The 19,277-nt window shown below is 45.0% G+C and overlaps 1 protein-coding gene across 1 annotated transcript in view; it reads left to right on the forward strand.

Moving 5' to 3' along the window:
• The window catches only part of LOC6543980 (MOXD1 homolog 2), a 106,500-nt gene that overhangs the window by 42,733 nt on the left and 44,490 nt on the right, over nt 1–19,277 (forward strand). Inside the window, exon 2 of the mRNA XM_001973685.3 lies at nt 4,202–5,016. Within this exon, the coding sequence (XP_001973721.1) occupies nt 4,492–5,016 (525 nt within the window). The 5' untranslated portion in view covers nt 4,202–4,491. The remainder of the gene's footprint in view (nt 1–4,201; nt 5,017–19,277) is intronic.

Consider the following 19,277-nt stretch of genomic DNA (forward strand, 5'->3'; position numbering starts at 1 on the left):
GACGACACACGATGGACACAGAAGCCTTGGGTCGCAGGCGCAGTTTTGATTCAAACCGCTCTTGACCAGGCCCTAATAAATGAGAACAGGTAGTTCCTCCTCTTCCACCCGTCCCGAAAATCTCCACTCAACTCAAGGCGAGCTCAGCCCAGACTTGTTTTTTCCGCCGCCTCTGTTGCCCGGGGCCAAGTGCTTTGGACTCACTCTAATTAGTCAATTTTTTTACTCAATTAAATCTGCAAGGCGGCGAGCGAAGGAAGTGGGTCCGATGGGCAGAAGGGCAGAAGGGTAGATGGGCTGATGGGCCTGAAGACGCCGGCAGAAGAGCCACTCGAGTAAGCAAATGTGCAGTAATTAGTGGAGTCCCAGCGCATCTGTATAAACGTGCATACCCGCATAATTCCAGTTTGACTTGTCTCAGAAAACCTTGCTCCGTTGACGATAAATAATAATTTTTCCCCACCGCACTGACGGCACTGGCAATTTTCGCTGGCAGGCTGCAAGGATGACAGGTGCAGTGACAACCACACATGCACATGCAGATACAGATGCACGTTCTCACAGATACCGATACAGATACCGATACAGATACAGATGCACTCTCGGCTGCAAGTACAACAACTTACATGTCATACAAGTTGCCTCGTACATTTATAATCAAGCTGCGGCAACCGCAGAACTCAGGAACGCACGGCATGGCTGTTGTTGTTATTGATGTTGCAGTCGTTGTAGTTGTTGCAGCCACATGATGGAGCATCTTGGACGATGACGAAGGCCCAGTAGCATCCCGTGTTCATGCCGCTTGTATCTGCTAAATGAAAACATACACGGAAAGCCAACCAGCCAACCAGCCAACCAGCCCCTTTCTCCGATCCCCGGCTTCCTGGGCCAGCGGCTAGCAAAGAAATTGCAACAAACTGCACACTGGGATGCGATTAGAAAGTATCGAAATGTGCCAAAAAATTAACTAATTACTAATGGTGGCGAGAGGTATTAAAATGTGAAAGCATTCGATTACCGCCGAAAGTGGAAGGTGAAAGGAACAGCAGTTGGCGCAAATCAGAACCCATCGTTATTAATGATGTGTGAACTGGAGAGGGCAGGAATGGCTTGTGATTGGGCCAATGAGTTGGCTAAATAGTGTAATTAGAATGGAATCAATTAAGAGAATGGAATACCCCAGAATGACGGCAGCCAGAAAACAATTTGTATAGCATCAGATTTCCCAGTGGGTATGGCCGTGATGGCACAATATCATTTATTTTGCCGTAAGCATCGACAGCTCAGAACAATAGATTCGCTTACCTTTAAGTTGGATACTGAAATGGAATTTGCTTTAGACAATTTATTGCAATAGTTTGGTTATCTGGAGCGGTCTGAGTGAGGCACATGCTGCAAGGAAACTGAAACTGATTAGTTGGCTAATTTTCCAACTCAGGGTGGTAGTCAATATGAGGTTGGCCTAGTGCAAACACCTTCGGACCCCTGAGACCTCTTCCATGTGGACTTGCCCCACTGTGGCCATGGCAAAACATCCTCATCAATGTCGTTGTCCGTCCGTCGGCGAACAGAAGCAGCCACAGACCAGATCTGGGGCCACAGCCTCCCCTCCTGTAGAACCAACAGCCGAGCCATCTACAAATCGTGCAATGATGAAACCCATTGGACAAAGTCTTTGACTTGTATTCATTTTTTCCAGCTTTTCTTTCGCTCTTTCTCCCATTCTTTCTTTCCGCTTCTGTTGGCTCTTTTTTCCGTGCCGCGCGGCGCTTGGGAAGGCCTTTATATGCCTCATTCAGTTGCATCTTTTTGCGCTCTCATCAGATGGCGATGGTGGTAGAGGGGGGCTCTGTCCGTTTTGTCTGGGCTTTTTGTGTAAAAGCGACTAATGTGTCTACGGAAGCCATTTCGTGCCTTTTAGAACCAGTTGGCGGAGCCATCTTCGAGTTTGTGTTTGTTTTGCTTTTGGCGTAGTTAATTCGCCAAGTAATAATATTATACGAGCGACCGGGCGAAGTACTTGTGCTTATGAATGTCCTCTGGAGATGGTGCTGGAGATCCCCAGCCCGAAATGATCGATACTCGGGCAAGGAGGAGCTGTGTCGAGCACCACTTGTACTTATGAATGTCGTCTTGGTCTTGGGCAACATGCTGTGCAGCCTGGCGGAAGGAGGAACCTGCCGGACCTGCCCGACCTGCCTCCCTCCAGGCTAAATTGGCTTGAATTTTACGGCAGCAGCAGCGACGGCCAGAGCAGCAATCATGATGATGAGAACGATTGGCCTTGCCCGGGCTCGGCCTGTATTTAAGAGACATCATTCATCTGACCGCCCCATCAACGACAGTCGAAGTCTGCAGACTGCAAACTCTGCCTGGCAATGACGACCATGATGATGATAATGATGACGACAGCAATAATAATAACAAACAGCAAGAGCTACAGCAAAAACAGGGGTTCCCTGTTGCCCTGTGCTGTACACAGTACAAGTCCGCATAATTATAATCAACGTCATTTAACGTTGCCGGCCGTCACTCAGCGCCATCGAGCAGATGGAGCAAGAGGAGCCACATCAGGCTCATTGTTGTGTATCTTTCGGATACATTTTTGATAACAACGGTGGAGCGGAGGGTCGGCACAATAACTTTGTCGTTGGGAAGGAAGTGAAACATAAAAGTCACCTATAAATATACCATAGAAATCTGCTAGAATATTGCGCTCGTATCTTCGAGATACATTTGTCGAATGGCAGGAACTTCCTAAAATTACTTTTATTGGTCAACATTAGGAAGAGATTGTTATGGCGGGCTATATCTTGTTGAGATATTCAATTCTCCCAAGGGCGTATCGCATAAGATAATCAAAACGGTATTACTATCTGGAGAGTGAGCGTGAGTGAGGGCATTTTTTATTCGGCCTGGGGGAAAGCATTCTCTTCTCTAAAATCATGCTCCGTTTGGGGCCCTACAATTCTGTTTGTCGTCCTGGCGTTTGCGTTTGTTGACCTTTGTCAACTTCGAACACGCGACTAAGCACTTGGAATTAGCGCAAATACATTTTTGTATCCCAGCAATACACACGCACACAGCTACGGCGGTGTCTATGAGTTGTGTCGGGCCAGCGGAAGTTGGCTATTTATAACAAATTACCAAGCATTTGACATTTACCCAAAACGTCGACGTCAAATTAAAGATTTGTGTAAGGGAGTGTTAGCTGAACAGGGGGCGGCTGGGAGAGCACTTTTGGCATGTAATCAAATGTAACCGCACACCAAATATGCGCAGACAGCTGCGATGGCAACGGAGGAGGGCCTGGAGCGTAGGACCACTGGTGGTATACGGATGGACTAGACGTCGGCAATGCGCTTGCGGTTCGCTTGGCTAAGTCGCGGCGATTTAATACAATAAATCCCATTTCTCGCCCTAGTCTGGCCTCGCCCCACATGGCTTCCCAGCTAACTGAAGGCGGGCTACACGGCCGGACAGAGTTACGGACAAACGGACAAACGGACAAGCGGACAAACGGACAGCTATTTATCTCGGGTTCGGGTTCGGGTTCTGGGCGACCTGCTTCATTAAAATTATGACAAGCCGTAATTATCTTCGATTTGCTTTGGCCAAGCCAGCACGCACTAATTGCGAGCGAAGTGGAAGACGCTTGACATCGAAGAAGTTGAGCCGGAATTAGTCAAGCTAATACACAAATACACTGTTTCATTCCTAAATTGTAACGTTTTAAGTAAGTGCGAGAGATTATATTTGCCATCTTCCAGTTTGTGGGATTCCAGTTCTTACATCTCAGTTTTCAGTAGTTATCGCCGCGCGGAATTTAAGTTTTCCGCTCACTCGAGTACTCTGAACAATTGCGATTTCCGCCGTACATTGCAGTGAAAACTGCGTGACCAGGCTAATTAACGCTTCAAGGAAAATGTTGACGAACTCACGACCATCAACTTTGTTGTGATGTGTGGATAGACGGATGGATGAATGGATGTATGGATGTCTGCGCGGCTTGGGTAGACGAGTATCCGAGTAGCTGGGGATGTGTATCCCATAGATACCGGTTCATAATTTATGTAATTATATGCGTTTAAACATTGCAGCACGAAAGAAGAGGGCAGGAATCGAGTTCTTTCAACCATTATAGCCGACAACAAATTATAGCAATTATATAACATTTTTTCTCTTTCCTCCCAACTTTCAGGTTGCTTCCGCCGATCAGCCAGAGCTTAAGCTGTGTTCATCCGCGGCTTTGTTCGTGTGACAAGCGAAACTAATGAGCACAAATCGGAAGCAGGAAGCAGCAGCGAAAGTAAAACTGCTTAAGTAAATACTCGTAACTGTGATAAGACCAAAGGAAGCACAGCGATCACAAGTTGCGTAATTACGAGCCATCGTCCAGTGATTTTGCGCGCAATAAATGTCAACGTGGCAACAAGGAAAGTAATCACAACTATTTGCTAAACCCAAGCACCCAGCAAACAATCTCACAAAATGGCTTACCCACGGCTTCGGAAGGCAGTTGCGCCACCAGCAACACTCCAACTTGCCCCACCAGCACAAACAGCACAAAGCCCGGCAGCAACATTGCTGCGCAGCAGAAGAGCCTCAAGTTCAAGGCGGTCATCGTTAATCAGATGTTTTATATCCTGCCACACGTTCAGCTTGTTCCTGCTGCTCCTCCTTCTGGCCAGCGGAGTCCGGGCTGCCAGCAAGCTGGCCACTCGGAGCAACAAAACATCGGGCGCATCGGCAGCATCGGCAGCATCCGGAGTCGGAGCCGGCACTGCGGCAACTTCGGCGGCGGCGGCGGCGGCGTCAGGAACACCCATTTGGGATCACGCCATCGATTTGAATGAGGATTTTCGCATACTATGGCAAATCATTAATCAGGATATAACATTTGAAATACAGGCACGTACCCTGGGCTACGTCGGGTTCGGATTCTCGCCCGATGGCAATCTGGCTGGTGCCGATATGGCCATCGGCTGGGTGGACAAGGGTCAAACCTATTTTCAGGTAAGTGAAGCGCAAAATAAAAACCCAGCACAAGGAACATTTTCGAGGGGTAGATGGGGGTTCTGTGCGCCTAACGATTTTTCATGCCCCGCAGAAACGCTCTGCGATTTTTCCGATGCGTGTGGACGGAAATTAAGGGCAGTCCAGGCCGGCCAACTAAATGAAAAGTTGTCGCCGTAATATCATCCAATTTATTCTCACAAAGTCTCGTTCCCAGGGCAAACATTTTGCGCTGCCAGTGCGTTGATAAATATGTTGTATGAAAAGTACACAAGAAAAACATTTTGCCACTCAACTTGGATTGTAATTAATTTGTGGCAAAAACAAACAGTCACAGTCACAGTCCCACAAAAAAGGTGCGCGAAATGTATATATGTACAGGGGACGGCTTTGCCGGCCGCTTGAATAATGACAAACTCATTTGTGGCGTTGGACAGCAAAGTTTTTGTTGGCACTCCGTCCGCGCTTCCCTAGCTAATGGAATAGTTTTTAGTTCTGCGGTTGTTACTTGATTATATCACTTAATCTGGCCGCTCGGGAGTTATTGCCACATATTTATTGCCGAGTTATGTCATTTTCCCGGGACGTGCTCAGGAAAGTCGAGAAAATGAATGACGGTATTATACAAAGGTGTGACATCTAGTTACTGCGGTCACAATTCAGGCTTCTGTTTGAACTTCATTCCGATAGTAGCCAATAAAACGCAAATTTTCCTTGTTCATTTGTAAGACTTTGGCCAAGGTCCTGCGCCAAAGGAAGTGGCAGCATTTTCAGGGACACTATTGAAGTGGGTGACCCTCCAGGAAGAGTAATAGGAGTCGTCACTGCAAAGTGTCTAATGAAATGCGAGTATTGCGTGCTGTGGTTGCGTAGCTCTTCGTTTTCCTCTTCTTTTTCGTTTTTCCGTCTTTTTTTCACTTCTGGCCTGGCAGGATATGCGTGGGCGGGGAGGACGATGGGTGGTAGGCCAATTGTACGGCTGACACAAGCAGGGAAAGCTTTTTTCCTTCCCGTTGTTGCTGTGTGATTTAATGATTTTCGAGGCAGCCGACGCAAATGTCACCCACACACATAGTGATTGTTATTGTTGTTGAATGTTAAATACCAGCCAGATACATTAATATGTCTGTCTGCCGCCCCCGACCGGCCCCGCCCCCTGCTCGGTCTGCTTGTGTGACGGTGTTAATTTCACATCTTGACGTGTCGTTGGTAATTGCGAGTTGCTTCAAACTGTACATACAATATCGTATAATGGGACTCGTGACTGTCACATCACCACCCCGGTTTTTGTGGGTGTGGGTGGGGTCGAGCCTCGCTTTGACTTTTTGTAGAGGCGCCGATTTGTGGAGAGGTTAAAAGGTTAATTAGAGCTGAAATAGATATGCCGATTTAATATATTAATTAAGTGCCACAGGTGCCCAAGTGTGGGTGAGTGACAAAGGATACTGCGTCAAAGGACCAGGTCTAGTGTGCACTTGCCTCGGGCTCAGTGCTTTTGGCATGTTGTGTTTTTCCCCTTCCCTCGGCCCACAGAAGTTTATCGCCCTTAAGTTCTTAATTACAAGTGTCTGCTGACTGCTGGCCGCCTGCTAATTGAAACAAATTATGCAATTATGCATATTTCCGATATGAAAATATTTATGGCAATCAGAGCGGCTTCGTCGCCCACTAATTGTCTAATTTTTGGAATACTATTGTCGTCAGGATGGGTATGAAATATGAATAGGCATAGCCAGTACATTTTTATGTGGCGGGCATTTATGGAATTTTCATTTAAAATTCAACACACACCGAGAGAGTGAGAGCAGCACATTGACCATAAAATACTCGCTTCTAGAATTTGTTCAATTGACTTTAAGCAGATTCAGAGGGAATGGAATCCGGAGCCTCAAGCCTACGGGCGAATCGACATTGAGAGTCTCTCTGTCAAGAGTTTTTATCTTAAGTGTCAGCCCAAGGGCAAATATATAAGCATAAGCTTAAGTATTTTGGGCGGGAAGCCCAAATGGGGGGCCCAGATGGGGGATAAACGATGGAGCAGGCACTGACATAGTTCTCATTAGATTGAACAATGTGTGGGAATTTTCGCATTCAATTTGGGTTTCCTTTGGCTCGGTTTTTTGGGCAACTGCCATGTGCCTTGGCCTGGCATACTTAAAATGGTTTTTGGTGGCATGGTTATATCTTCTGCCATTATTATGATTATTTCGTGAGTCTGACAAAATCTCAAGTTTATTTTGGTTTTCGAAAGGCTTGTGGGAAAACTTTAAGCCAATTGAGTGAGATCTAAATTGAATATTATAAACTGTTGGGAAATATTTAGGGAGGCATAAAATATCAAGCGTGAGTAATAAACGTACCAGAATAAAATAAACAATTTGAAAATGCATCGAACGCCATACGAACTCAATCACATCAAAATATTTCATTTCCTAGCTGTAAACAAACGGCTCCGAAATTTGAAATGTATCTTACAGATAAGCACGCATCTAGCTGGCATTTTAAGCATTCCTAAGTCTTACCAACCGCTTACACACAGCTTTATTGGGATATCACTCAAGTGGGACAAATATTTGATAAGTTTCCCCGGCCACTCGGATTTCACCCAGAACTATCATCATTTATTGGCCAGTTGACTAGCATCTGAAGTTGACACTCCCACAGCGCCGACGACGACTATAAGTGTAACTCTGTAAGTCCGTTCTCGGAGTTCCCCTGCGAGCAGAAACTTTGCCCACTTTCATCCGCAGAGTAGGAGACGTAGAAGTCAGCCAAGTCACGCAAAGTCAAGCCAAGTCGGGTCAACTCTACTGAATTCAAGACGGGGACAGGCGGTAAATGGCCTCGGCGAATCCGCTTTAAAAGCTGACCTAATCAACAAGCCAAGAAGTGGATCTGAAGATGGGGATGCGGATGGGGTCCCGGCCTATTAGTCGCCCATTATTTTGTAGATACTTTTGCGATAAGCCCTTTGCCGTTGCCGCTGCCGCTGCGCCGAAAGAGCGACGATGATGATGATGATGCCACACCTAAAGAGAAATACTAATTTCGTGTAATTTATTTTCAACTTTTATTACACGCGCCCCGAGGAGCGGGAGTCTTATCAAAATTTTAATTAATACGCATCTGAGAAAAGTTTTGTGAAAACGGTTTCAACGCCGAGCTGTCGCTACTGCCGGCTGGCCAAGGCCGAAAGGGCCCAAAGCCAAGAGCCAAGAGCCAAAAGCTTCTCTGACGTTAATTAGTGCCATCCGAAGTGGCTGGCGACTTTGTTGCACTCGCTGGCGGTAGTGAACTACAACAAACAAGCCACAACAAGCCATTAGCTGTTTAGAGCAGCCAACAAAAACCAAGAAGCGATTAGTATCTTAAAAGTACTTAAAAGGTCGTTACCCTGGCCCCATCTAAATACGCAGCGAAACAAAACAAAAAATACGGCGAACTTGGCCACCGACTAATTATTTAATTTCAAGTTTTAAGCGTGCCCCAAGACTGTCAGTCACTCCGACTGTAGCTTACCCCTACGGGCACTCCACCCCGATCCCCAGTCTCGAAGAGACCCATTCCATTAAGCGCACAGATAACAGATCCATTATAGGAGAATTACGAGTGCGCAACATCAGCGGAGCGCCATCAACATCCCAGTCGTCGTCATCTTTTGCTAATGACCATCGATGCGATGTCGATGTTTTGTGCTTGTGCTTATGGCCAGCGCAGTACATCACTCAACCCGAAGGTTGGCCAAGAATTGACAGCGGCGGCGGGAAGGGCCGAGCTCTTGGTATCCAGCGTATCTGGTCGGTGTCCATCTGCTTATCTCATTTTCAAGTGGTTACGCTGCACAAAAATAAGGCGAACCGCACCGGTGCCGCAGCTTCATTACAAACTCATTAAAGTTGCTCGAAATGTAACAACAGTTTTGGCAACCTATTGACCCCATGCGTGCGCTCTTTTTCCCCAGATTTAGATGCGCGAGTATCTGGGAGTTACATTCCATTACCATCGACATTAGCATTGGCATTAGCGCGATGTTCTATTTGGTCGTACTGCGCTGTTAATTATCGGCGAATGATTAATTATGGCATTTCGGTCCAGTTCGAGCATCGCAAGATCTGCGGCTTGTTTGGGGTCCGGGTCCGGGTCCGGTTTGGAAAACCTCCCAGCTCTCCCTTTTGATTGGCATATGAGTAATGAGCTTTTTGTTCTGCGTTTTTTCCACTTTTCGTATTTCATTTTTTTGGTGCCTGACATGCGAACATCTTGGAGTGTTTTGAGTCATTTTTCTGCTTGTACTCGTACAATTTGTGTGTGAAATTGTTTTCTCCCTGCTCGTACCACAAATTCTAGCTGCTGCCCACACACACTCGTCATCGGTTCGTAGATAAATCTATCCCACAGCTTGCATGTCATCACTTCAGAGTTCAGATGCGGAGCTCTGTGTTTCGTTCTCAGCTTTTGTTACTCGCTTCTCGCTTTTCGCTTATTGTATTTGTTTGATTGGTCCGCTGGTGCTTTCATTACTTTCTCACAGATGTGGCTTGGTGGCGTGCTCACCGCTTAGAATTCAATTAGTTTTATAGACATTATCCAATTTGTTCCTCTTCCATTTGGATTCGTGGTTCTGGGAGTGTTGGCTGCGTGTTTCGCGGGAGTGCGAGCTTGTATCTATAACCGAAGCGATTCGCGTGCTGAGCTCAATGGCTCTACTGGATCACACTCTCTATTGTTCCTTAAAGCACTACTTCCAGTGGAGACACGCACACTCACAAAGTGCCTACGCACCCGTCGCTCCTTTATAAATCATAAATACATGCTGGCAAATTATATGGATGAGAATAAATAATAGTTGAAGTTTTTTATTACTGCTCTCCAGAGGCACAAATATTTTGTTATTTAATTCTGTGATATTTAGCCTCGACATTGCCTTGGGCTCTTTTATTGAGTGTGGGTGTGTAGCAAATTGCTTCAATTGCTATGGGGAGTTGAGGGGAATTTCGATTTGGGCAAAAGGTCTTCAATGGGATAAGAATGGCCTGCTAGTCCTACGATGATAACTAAGTTTGAAACTTATTATTTTGCATGGCATTTCCTTTTTGGCTGTGTCCTGTACAAAAGCTTTGCAAAACGGAATTGCGGCGCTTATTGCCATTAACATAACTCGAATCTGCTGCTCATCAACTAATGAAATGCCATAACTTATTAATGTGTAGCCCCAACTAATGCACCAGCATTCCAGCCCCAATGGACCCAACACATTCCAATGGCCATAAACTATGCACGGGAAACTTTCTCTGGATGTGCCGCAAAAGTACTTACCCCATCGAAGCGAATCGAATCCAATGGAGCCCAACCGAGCTGAGCGATTCGAAGTGCATCGATTTATGCTAACTTTCGGCCAATATCAAAGTCATTACTCATCAGTTTCGGGCTTAAACACACTCCTATACACACACAGGGCGAAGACACTGGCAAATCAATTAACTGCCAAATCAATTTACAATTTATGCATAAACTTTATAATCAATAGACTTAAGCGCATGACTCAGCCTCGATCTGAATCCTGAATCTCCCTTCCATCCATCTTGGCCGTTTTAAAGCCAAAGCCGTAACAATTATGGAGGAGGGCCCAGACCGAGGACGGGCAAATCCGTTAGGCCATAAAAGCCATAAATGCTCAATTACAGGAAGTAAATATGCACACTTGATTGCAGAATATTGCGTAGATGGCCAGGCCTTTGGTTCTGGCTTTTACGCAGTCTCGGGCTAAGACTGCGGCCTCAACTGAGACTTGTCCTGGCCAAGTTGGTTGGCTTTTAAAATTATCGCACATATCAAAACTGCACAAAGTGTCTGAGCTTGTGTGTGTGTGTGTGTGTGTGGCAGGGGGAATTTAATTTCATTACTTTCATGTGACATAAACCGTTGTCGGATGGCCTGGCTGGATTTCGCCTAGGCCTGGTCAAAAGCCTCTGGTTCCCGGGCTCCATGGCTCCTCTAAGCATTTTGATAATCTGTTGCGCATAACGCAAACCTCAAAAACCGCAAGACAGCCAGCCCAGACCCCAAGACACTCCTCATGACTGCATCCTGGTTACTGGGTAATAGGTGCTGGGTACTGGGTACTGGAGGGGCACCATCCTCCATGCCATCCCAGCTCAAGGCCCCATCTTCGGGGCTATTAGTGCGTCGTTGTCTTCGGCGGGACAATGCCAAGTGCGCATATTTGCTTTAGCGGCCGCATCTTCGACAACGTTCGCTTCTTGGCCAAGACAACGGATAATTGCAGAAAGTACCGTTGCCCATATGCGAAAGATTCTTTTTCCCAACCCCCCAAACCCCACTCCCCCAATCAACAAAGCCAGCCCAACCAGGCCAAGCCGCAATTTTCATTGCGTTTGCAAAATATTTGCTGGTGTCTTGCCGGCTCAATTTATGAGCGTTGAAAAGGCTTAGAAATCGCGAAGAGGGCGGTGGGGGGAGGGGTGCTGCAAGCGGGCCCCTTGATTATGTTGATAATGTCGGCAGGAGAAAGGGGTTGGGAGGGGGCAACGTCAAACCAGCTCCAACCGGTTCCCAGGCAGCATCTTCTTCTGGCCAGTCATATTAGCCTGTCCCGTTGCCAATGTCGTTGCTTGTACCTGTTGTTCGTGCTGCTGGCGTGCGTAAACCGCCGGAGTGCAGCCCAATATGGTCAACGCTCTTTTAGCCATGTTTACACGTTAAGTGTGTTTGTATGTTAAGCATTTCGCCTCTTTTTTCAGACCTCTCGCTTCCCAGGCCTTGCCGACATTCCCAATTGTTTTTGCCGTTGTCGCCGCTGTTGTCGAGTGTCTTGCTAATCACTTTTTGATTGTCAGAGGCACCAGAAATCACACCCGGCCCAAACATGTAGATAGAATTGCTCCGCATACTCGGCCTGCGCGATTACTTCTGTAAAAGACTATCTTGAACTGGGTAACCTTTTTAGCCTGGGCTATTGGTATCTTTGCCTTGGTTTGTATCTGATATCTGCGCACTTTTCTTGGTAACGGGACTGCAGATGCCACCCAGCCAAAAGCAGTTGCGTGAAAGCATATTTGTGTAAAATGTGTGTATCTTTTCGAAAGGCTTTCCCTAAGCTGCGAGTTAAGTGACATTGCAATTGCCGAATGGCCAGCGGAACGCAAAAACAAAAAGAAACTAAGCGAAATCCCACATCTTGCATCTCCCTCCGCCCAGCTACGTTGCTCTCTTTCCTCCTTGCGGCGGCAATTTTTATATTCATCATTAATTAAGCGCTAAACAGACGCCCGCTGCGAGGAGTTTCTGGGGGCTTTTCATCGGGGAGTGGTGGGGCTCCGAACAGCGCTCAGCATGACATCATCATCATATTCAAGAATTGGTAAGGGAAGTCGTCATATAACATGGAACGCATGAATGCAGCGCTGCGAGCAATGTGAGTGCTGAAAACTGAGAAAAATCTGGGTTCCAAACATCTTACGTTTTTCTGTTCTAGAAAAATCAAAAATTATAGCTCACGGATGTATTGCCTAGATCAAGGTATTTTACTTACAGCTTTATTTAATAGAACCAATTAAATAATGTATATAAACAAGAAGATGCGCTCGATCTTATAATATCAAGATATTTCTGCGACAAATTAGATATAGATAGATAGATAAATATATAGATAGATAGATAGGTGACACTTTTTTTTAGTGCACGTACTAAAATCTGCACGGAATTGATTTGGAAATAGAAGCAGCCCATCATGGGGATAGAGGAACGATTATGATGGTGGAGCTGCCGGATTGTGGATGCTGCGTGGTGGGGACTCCTGCCCGGCCAGCGTGTTAATTAAAAGCCACTGGAAGCTGGACCGGGCGCCTGGTGGGCAGGAGGAGAGCAGGAGGAAGATTAGAGGCGACGGGGAGTGAGTGCAACAACCTTGGCACTTCCTGGGTACTTAGTCAACGCCTCGGCCTCTCGATTATGGCTGCAGCACTGGGGTGGGGCACACACATCTCGCTCCATTTATATATAAATCCGAGTATGTACTCTTGAATGTGAGTGTGAATGTGAATGTGAATGCGTAGGCAGCATCAATATAAACGCTGCCCATAAATCCCCCTGCGTGCCCAGTAGCTGGAGACAGGGCGATTTGAGAATGGGAACTGCGAACTGAAACTGGAACTGGGCATTAGCGTCCGCTGACTAATGATGAAATGCGTGGCATTCGCTGAGCTGGGTTGGGTACGGGTCTCATTTATGTAGAAAAGGATTAGGGCCATAAACCAAACGGCTGACGCTGGAGCTTAGCATGAAAAATGAATGCCGGGCCAGTCATCAGTAGGTAGTTTTTTCAGAAATGCCCAGCCCCTGAGGTAGGTGTTAAAGTGCCACAGATTGTGGCCTCTGTCACGGACTCCTCCGATCTCCGGCAGCCGGGACAAGTGCAATGGCGAAGCCATAAGCCGGGATTGGGAGCGGCCCAAGCCTTTGAGTTATTTGCATAAGTATGTAAGAAGTATAAGTATGATGGAATTTCAGTGACTCGATTAAGGCGGTGAAAATATGCCCAAGCACTCGGGCTATGCAGTATGGAAAATTAATTAGAAATTCTGAGCAGGGCGCCCCAATAATTCAAGCCATGCGATTGAAATCGTTTGGGCCAACATCTTTGGCTAATACTCGGACATTTGTCCACTTGCCTCGACGAAATGCCCCCAAAGAAAAGTTTTTATTTTTCAACTTTCTGTCAAAGTTTTGCGCCCCCGAAACGAGCTTCAAGTCAAACAAAGCTTGACCACATCGAGCAAGACAATGGCACCCAAAGGCGCACTTAAGGCGGTCAAAATGCACACAAATCAAACTTGGTTCAGTACGGTCGGCAGACCGTTGGTCTTTTATTAAAAAACCGTAACTAATGATGCCTAAATTCGCAATAAAAATGAAAAACCAAAGGCACAATATGGTCCATTAGAGTGCTTTGTTGCTGTTTTTGCCGAGCTATTAGAGGTTCGTCCCTCGCAATTTGAAACAATTTTAATAATACAAAATAATATTGCGCAGAGAAGCCTGAAAGGCAAACATCGTGGCTAGAAAAGCGGATGGGCACCGGGCACCAGCTTATTGTGACAAATTTTAAGTAATTTCATTTTTATTTCACCAACAACTTCAGCTTTTTATATTGTCCAAGGGCCCAGAGCAAAGGAAGAAGACGAAAGTACACAAAATCAGCCCAAAGAAAATAGGGCAGGACCAAATGAAGAACTCAAAGCAGCTTTTCACTTTATATCAATTTCCCTTTCGCAGGATCCCAGCCTGCTTCCGTCTCATTAAAGTCGCACTGGGGGAAAACACAACTTTCGCAGCCCCCGAATTCCCAGAATATTTATTTACACCTTCGCCGAAGGAGAAACGCTCCCTTCCTCGACGCTTTCCGCTCTTGTTTGTTTTGCATGTGCCTAAAAGGCAGACAAAGCCAAAGTCAAAGCCAAATCCAGAGCCAAATCCAAATCCAAATCCGAAAGCCACATGGCCCAAGGCGCGTGAAAGCCGACAAAACGGAAAATACTTCAATCAATGTAAAAATTGGGCGAAAAAGGTAGACATTCGAGATAGGCAAGGTTGGTGGAAGTAGTTGGGCGGCTGGGCGGCTGGGCGGCTGGGCGGCTGGGTGGTTGGCACCAGGAAGTGGAAAAATAATCAGAGAAGTTAAATCTGTGGGCGCCATATGCCCAGCGCCAGGTCGACAAACAGACAGACAAACCGATGGCGAGGGAGTCAGACAGGGACACACCCAGGCACATAGACAATGAAATGGCTGCTTAAATATATCTTCCTGTTGTATGTGCTTACCCTGTAGCGAAGAAAGGGTAATCCCCGGGGCATGACAATTACAATGACAACATAGCTTTGGGCAGGAACAAATTCAGGTTTTTTATTATAACTCTTTCAAAACTCAAATACCTAGAAGTAAGTCCTGGTAATTCAACTGGCCTTAAATGGTAAACACTGAAATGCATTAACAAAATTGTGTATTATGGGCAATGCAATGGGTGTCTTTGATTCGGTTACCACCAGCCTTCATAAAATTCGACTCGATTTGTTTGAAAGCCAAGCTACCCAGTAGAATGGATTGGGTTAGGGTTTCGCCGCCCTCATAGCAATTGTACTGAGCTTTTGAAGGCTCCTTGAAAACCTATTGGAGCTATAAATCCTTTGTGTTTTCAATTTTTATTTTATTGCTCTCCGCAGGCCACTGTGTGTGTGTGCGTGCCTCACCCAACGCGTGTGTTTGTGTATGCGTGAATGCGAGTCCTTGTGGCAAGGTGAGCACCAAAACACCGAAGCGAACTCTGGCGTTTTTCGGGGAAGTGACTCAGTGAAAAGAGCAGAGCCAGAAATTACAGCACGCTTTCAGGAACAAGGCGCAAATGCACAAAGTAGTAGAATTTAAACAGATACAGCTGAAACACGGCTCCTGGGGGTTGGCCACTTCCAATTGGGGTTAGTCTTGAGACGGGGGGTTGAACACAACACTTCCGCGTTTGAGCCAATTCGGTTAATCTAGCAATGAGTTGGCCTGGTGGGGCAGGTAGAGCAAGTGGGGATGTGTGAAATTGCTGCTGGGGTGGCACGTGGGCGTCTCTGGAGTGTGGTTGCAGCAGATAGCAGATGTGCCTAAATAATTGCTGATAAATAACAATAATTCCGGTTACGGGTCGGGGCGATGAGAAAAAACGTAATTGGACTGACGCCCGGATATTGAAAGTGAAGTCACCCAAATAAAAGTTGATTTGCCTGGGATATTATACTCGGACCTGAATAATTCTACTTAATCTGTGGAGATGGCTCCATCATTTCCGAGCCCGATTGTTGAACACTCTTCTGATTAGAATGCAGTGAAGCATTTGAGGTCTTGGATCTTTGGCTGTACAGCACTCATCTGTTTTGTTTCAAAGTTAGCACCAAAGTTCCAGCTCTATGGGATATTATATCTACACTCTAAGGACTCGATTGCATTCATGCCCGATTCGATTCCCCAAGCAATTCATTCAATGTAGCTCTTTATTCGCCCGCTGTTGCTGCCATTATTGTTAGAGTTGCTTTGTTGCCGCTGCTCGCTTTTCACGCTCCCGCCATTTAAACGTAGAAATAAATGACTCTTTGCCTGGAAAGTTTATTTGAAGCTCGAAGCCTGAAAGTGCATGGAGCAATAATCGAATTTGAGTGAATTAAGATTGGGGAATTGGTCTCGAACAATGAAGTGAGTGGAAGGAAGTCCTGCCACATGTGATCGTGCAGGGGGGAATTATCCCTAAAGTAAACACAATAAGAGGCAGAGAAGAGGCTTTTTCCCGCTGGCCCTCTCCATCCACTCGAATGTATTTTTTATTTGTTTGCCGATAACACTTGGCACTAAAAGGGGACCACGAGGATGGCAGCTGGCACATGTCCTGGTCGGCCTGGCCTGCGACAGCAATCAGGACTCTCTACAAATAGCAACAAGCCAGCTTCCCCTATCTCGCCCTATCTGCTCTCCGCTTGTGTTTGTGTTTTCATCAAATAAAATTGACACACACAAGTGTTAGCCGCTTAGGTTGACAGCCTTTCCTCTGCTTCCATTTCCGCTTCCACATCTGCTATAAGCTCTCCTTCGCTTTTCTCCTCCAAGGACCGAGGATCCTACGGCTAGGGACCCGACTGAGGTCTCCCCATCCCCACTTCGCCTTTGGGGAAAGTCCTTCGCCTGGTTAAGTCCCCATCTTCGTGCTCTTGGGGTGTTTGCTGCAGGCCTGAGCTTTTGATTTGACAGTTTAGTTAAATTAAATTGGGGTTTAGACAAAATAAATAGGAAGCCCTAAGCGAACAGAGAATCTATTCGGTGACCGAAGTCTCGTGTACCCAAGGGTCAGGAAAACTAAAATTCGGGGTATGTTCTTTTGAATGAATAATAAATAATTATTAGCGATAAGAAGATTCTTAAAAAAATTTGTGAGCAATAATAAAGATACGAAAGTAAAATCATACAAATTTAATTACAAATCAGAATATTTCGGCGACTTAAAACTTTTGAGTTTAAACTTAAAACCTTTGAATTTTAAAGGGACAATTAATTCAATATTCAACGAATACCCAAGGGTCAGGAAAACTTAAATTCGGTGTATGTTTTTTTGAATGAATAATAAATAAATATTAACGATAAAAAGATTCTTGAAAGAAAATATCTGAAAATTATTAAAGATGCAAAAGAAAATCATACAAATTTCATTACAAATCAGAATGTTTCGGTGAGTGAATTAAAACCCTTTGAATTTTAAAGGGACAATTATTCAATAGTCTACGAATACCCAAGGGTCAGGAAACTAAAATTCGGTGTATGTTCTTTTGAATGAATAATAAATAATTATTAGCGATAAGAAGATTCTTAAAAAAAAAATGTGAGCAATAATAAAGATACGAAAGTAAAATCATACAAATTTAATTACAAATCAGAATATTTCGGCGACTTAAAACTTTTGAGTTTAAACTTAAAACCTTTGAATTTTAAAGGGACAATTCAATTCAACGAATACCCAAGGGTCAGGAAACTAAAATTCGGTGTATGTTCTTTTGAATGAATAATAAATAATTATAAGCGATAAGAAGATTCTTAAAAAAATATGTGAGCAATAATAAAGATGCGAAAGTAAAGTTATACAAATTTCATTAAAAATCAGAATATTTCGGTGAGTGAATTAAAACCCTTTGAATTTTAAAGGACAATTAATTCAATATTCAACGAATACCCAAGGGTCAGGAAAACTTAAATTCGGTGTATGTTCTTTTGAATGAATAATTAATAACTTTTAACGATTACCAGATTCTTAAAAGAAAATATGTGAGCAATAATAAAGATACGAAAGTAAAATTATACAAATTTCATCACAAATCTGAATGTTTTGGTGATATACAACTTTTGAGTTTAAACTTAAAACCTTTGAATTTTAAAGGGACAATTAATTCAATATTCAACGAATACCCAAGCGTCAGGAAAACTTAAATTCGGTGTATGTTCTTTTGAATGAATAATTAATAACTATTAACGATTAGAAGAATATTAAAAGAAAATATGTGAACAATAATAAAGATACGAAAGTATTATACAAGTTTCATTACAAATCAGAATATTTCGGCGAGTGAATTAAAACCCTTTGAATTTTAAAGGGACAATTAATTCAATAGTCTACGAATTGGAATTACCTCAATTACGTATACAATTAATTTGACTTTTGGCACTAATTTTGTTTGTTTACATTCGTGGAAACCTACAGCCAAACAGTCGAACAGCTACAAGCTAAATTTCAAATGTGAAAATGTACCTTTATCAGAAAACTCGCCTGCAAGTGGGGAATCTAGTTATATCCTAATCGCCACTCAGACACGCCGACATAAACACTTTTATACCTCCTCCGAGCCCGGTTTAAAGTTCAAAAGCGTTCGAGGCAACGAAATGTTTGAGCGGTAGAGCGAATCCCGGAGGGTTGGGGTTGGGTGATCCCAGGGTTTGCCAGGGTTATCCAGGGTTCGGCGGGGTGGGTGGAGTTGGCTTGGGGCGCCTGGCGATGCCTGCGTCAATTGAAGTTTTAACATACAAATGTAATTAAAACGTTTTACGTATCCGCCGCCAGGCACAAGAACCAACAGCACAAAGTGTATGGGGAAACCCTTGTCGTGTCAGTGTGTGCGTGTGCATGTGTCCAGAAAGGGGAAAAGCGTTTTCCAGCCACACACACATCTCTACAGTTCAGTATACACGCGCACAAACCAGGCCGAGACACTCGAAATTGTTGCCGGCGGATGCAATAAGTTGGTGATAAGGTGTTCATTCCCTGGGGTCCGCAGGGGAAAACCTTTTGCAAACTTGTCAAAAATCAGAGAAACGGGAAGAGGGCACAAAAACGTGTTTTCAGACTTGCTCCCCGGCAGTGAAAACAATGCCAATGTCGTTGTTAACCTTTTTCCAGCATTCGCCGCTTGGCTGCCGGTCACCCACCACCCATTACGCAAGAGCTCCCCTTCGGAACTGCTCCCCTGGACTATGACGCAAACAATGATATTTACATTTTTTATCTTTGTTACCCCGACTTCGCACATTTCCCTCCCAAATTGGAAACAAGCCGAAGGGCTCCAGGCATCTCGGCACGTTTTTGGGGGCATTTGCTGAGGAGCGAAATAAAACCGAGGGGATGAGGCTCATATCAAAGCGATCATGGATTTATGGCCTTAATAATGGA

This window comes from Drosophila erecta, unplaced genomic scaffold (assembly GCF_003286155.1).
Source record: "Drosophila erecta strain 14021-0224.00,06,07 unplaced genomic scaffold, DereRS2 tig00000021-arrow-pilon, whole genome shotgun sequence".
In the NCBI taxonomy this organism is placed as follows: Eukaryota; Metazoa; Arthropoda; class Insecta; order Diptera; family Drosophilidae; genus Drosophila; species Drosophila erecta.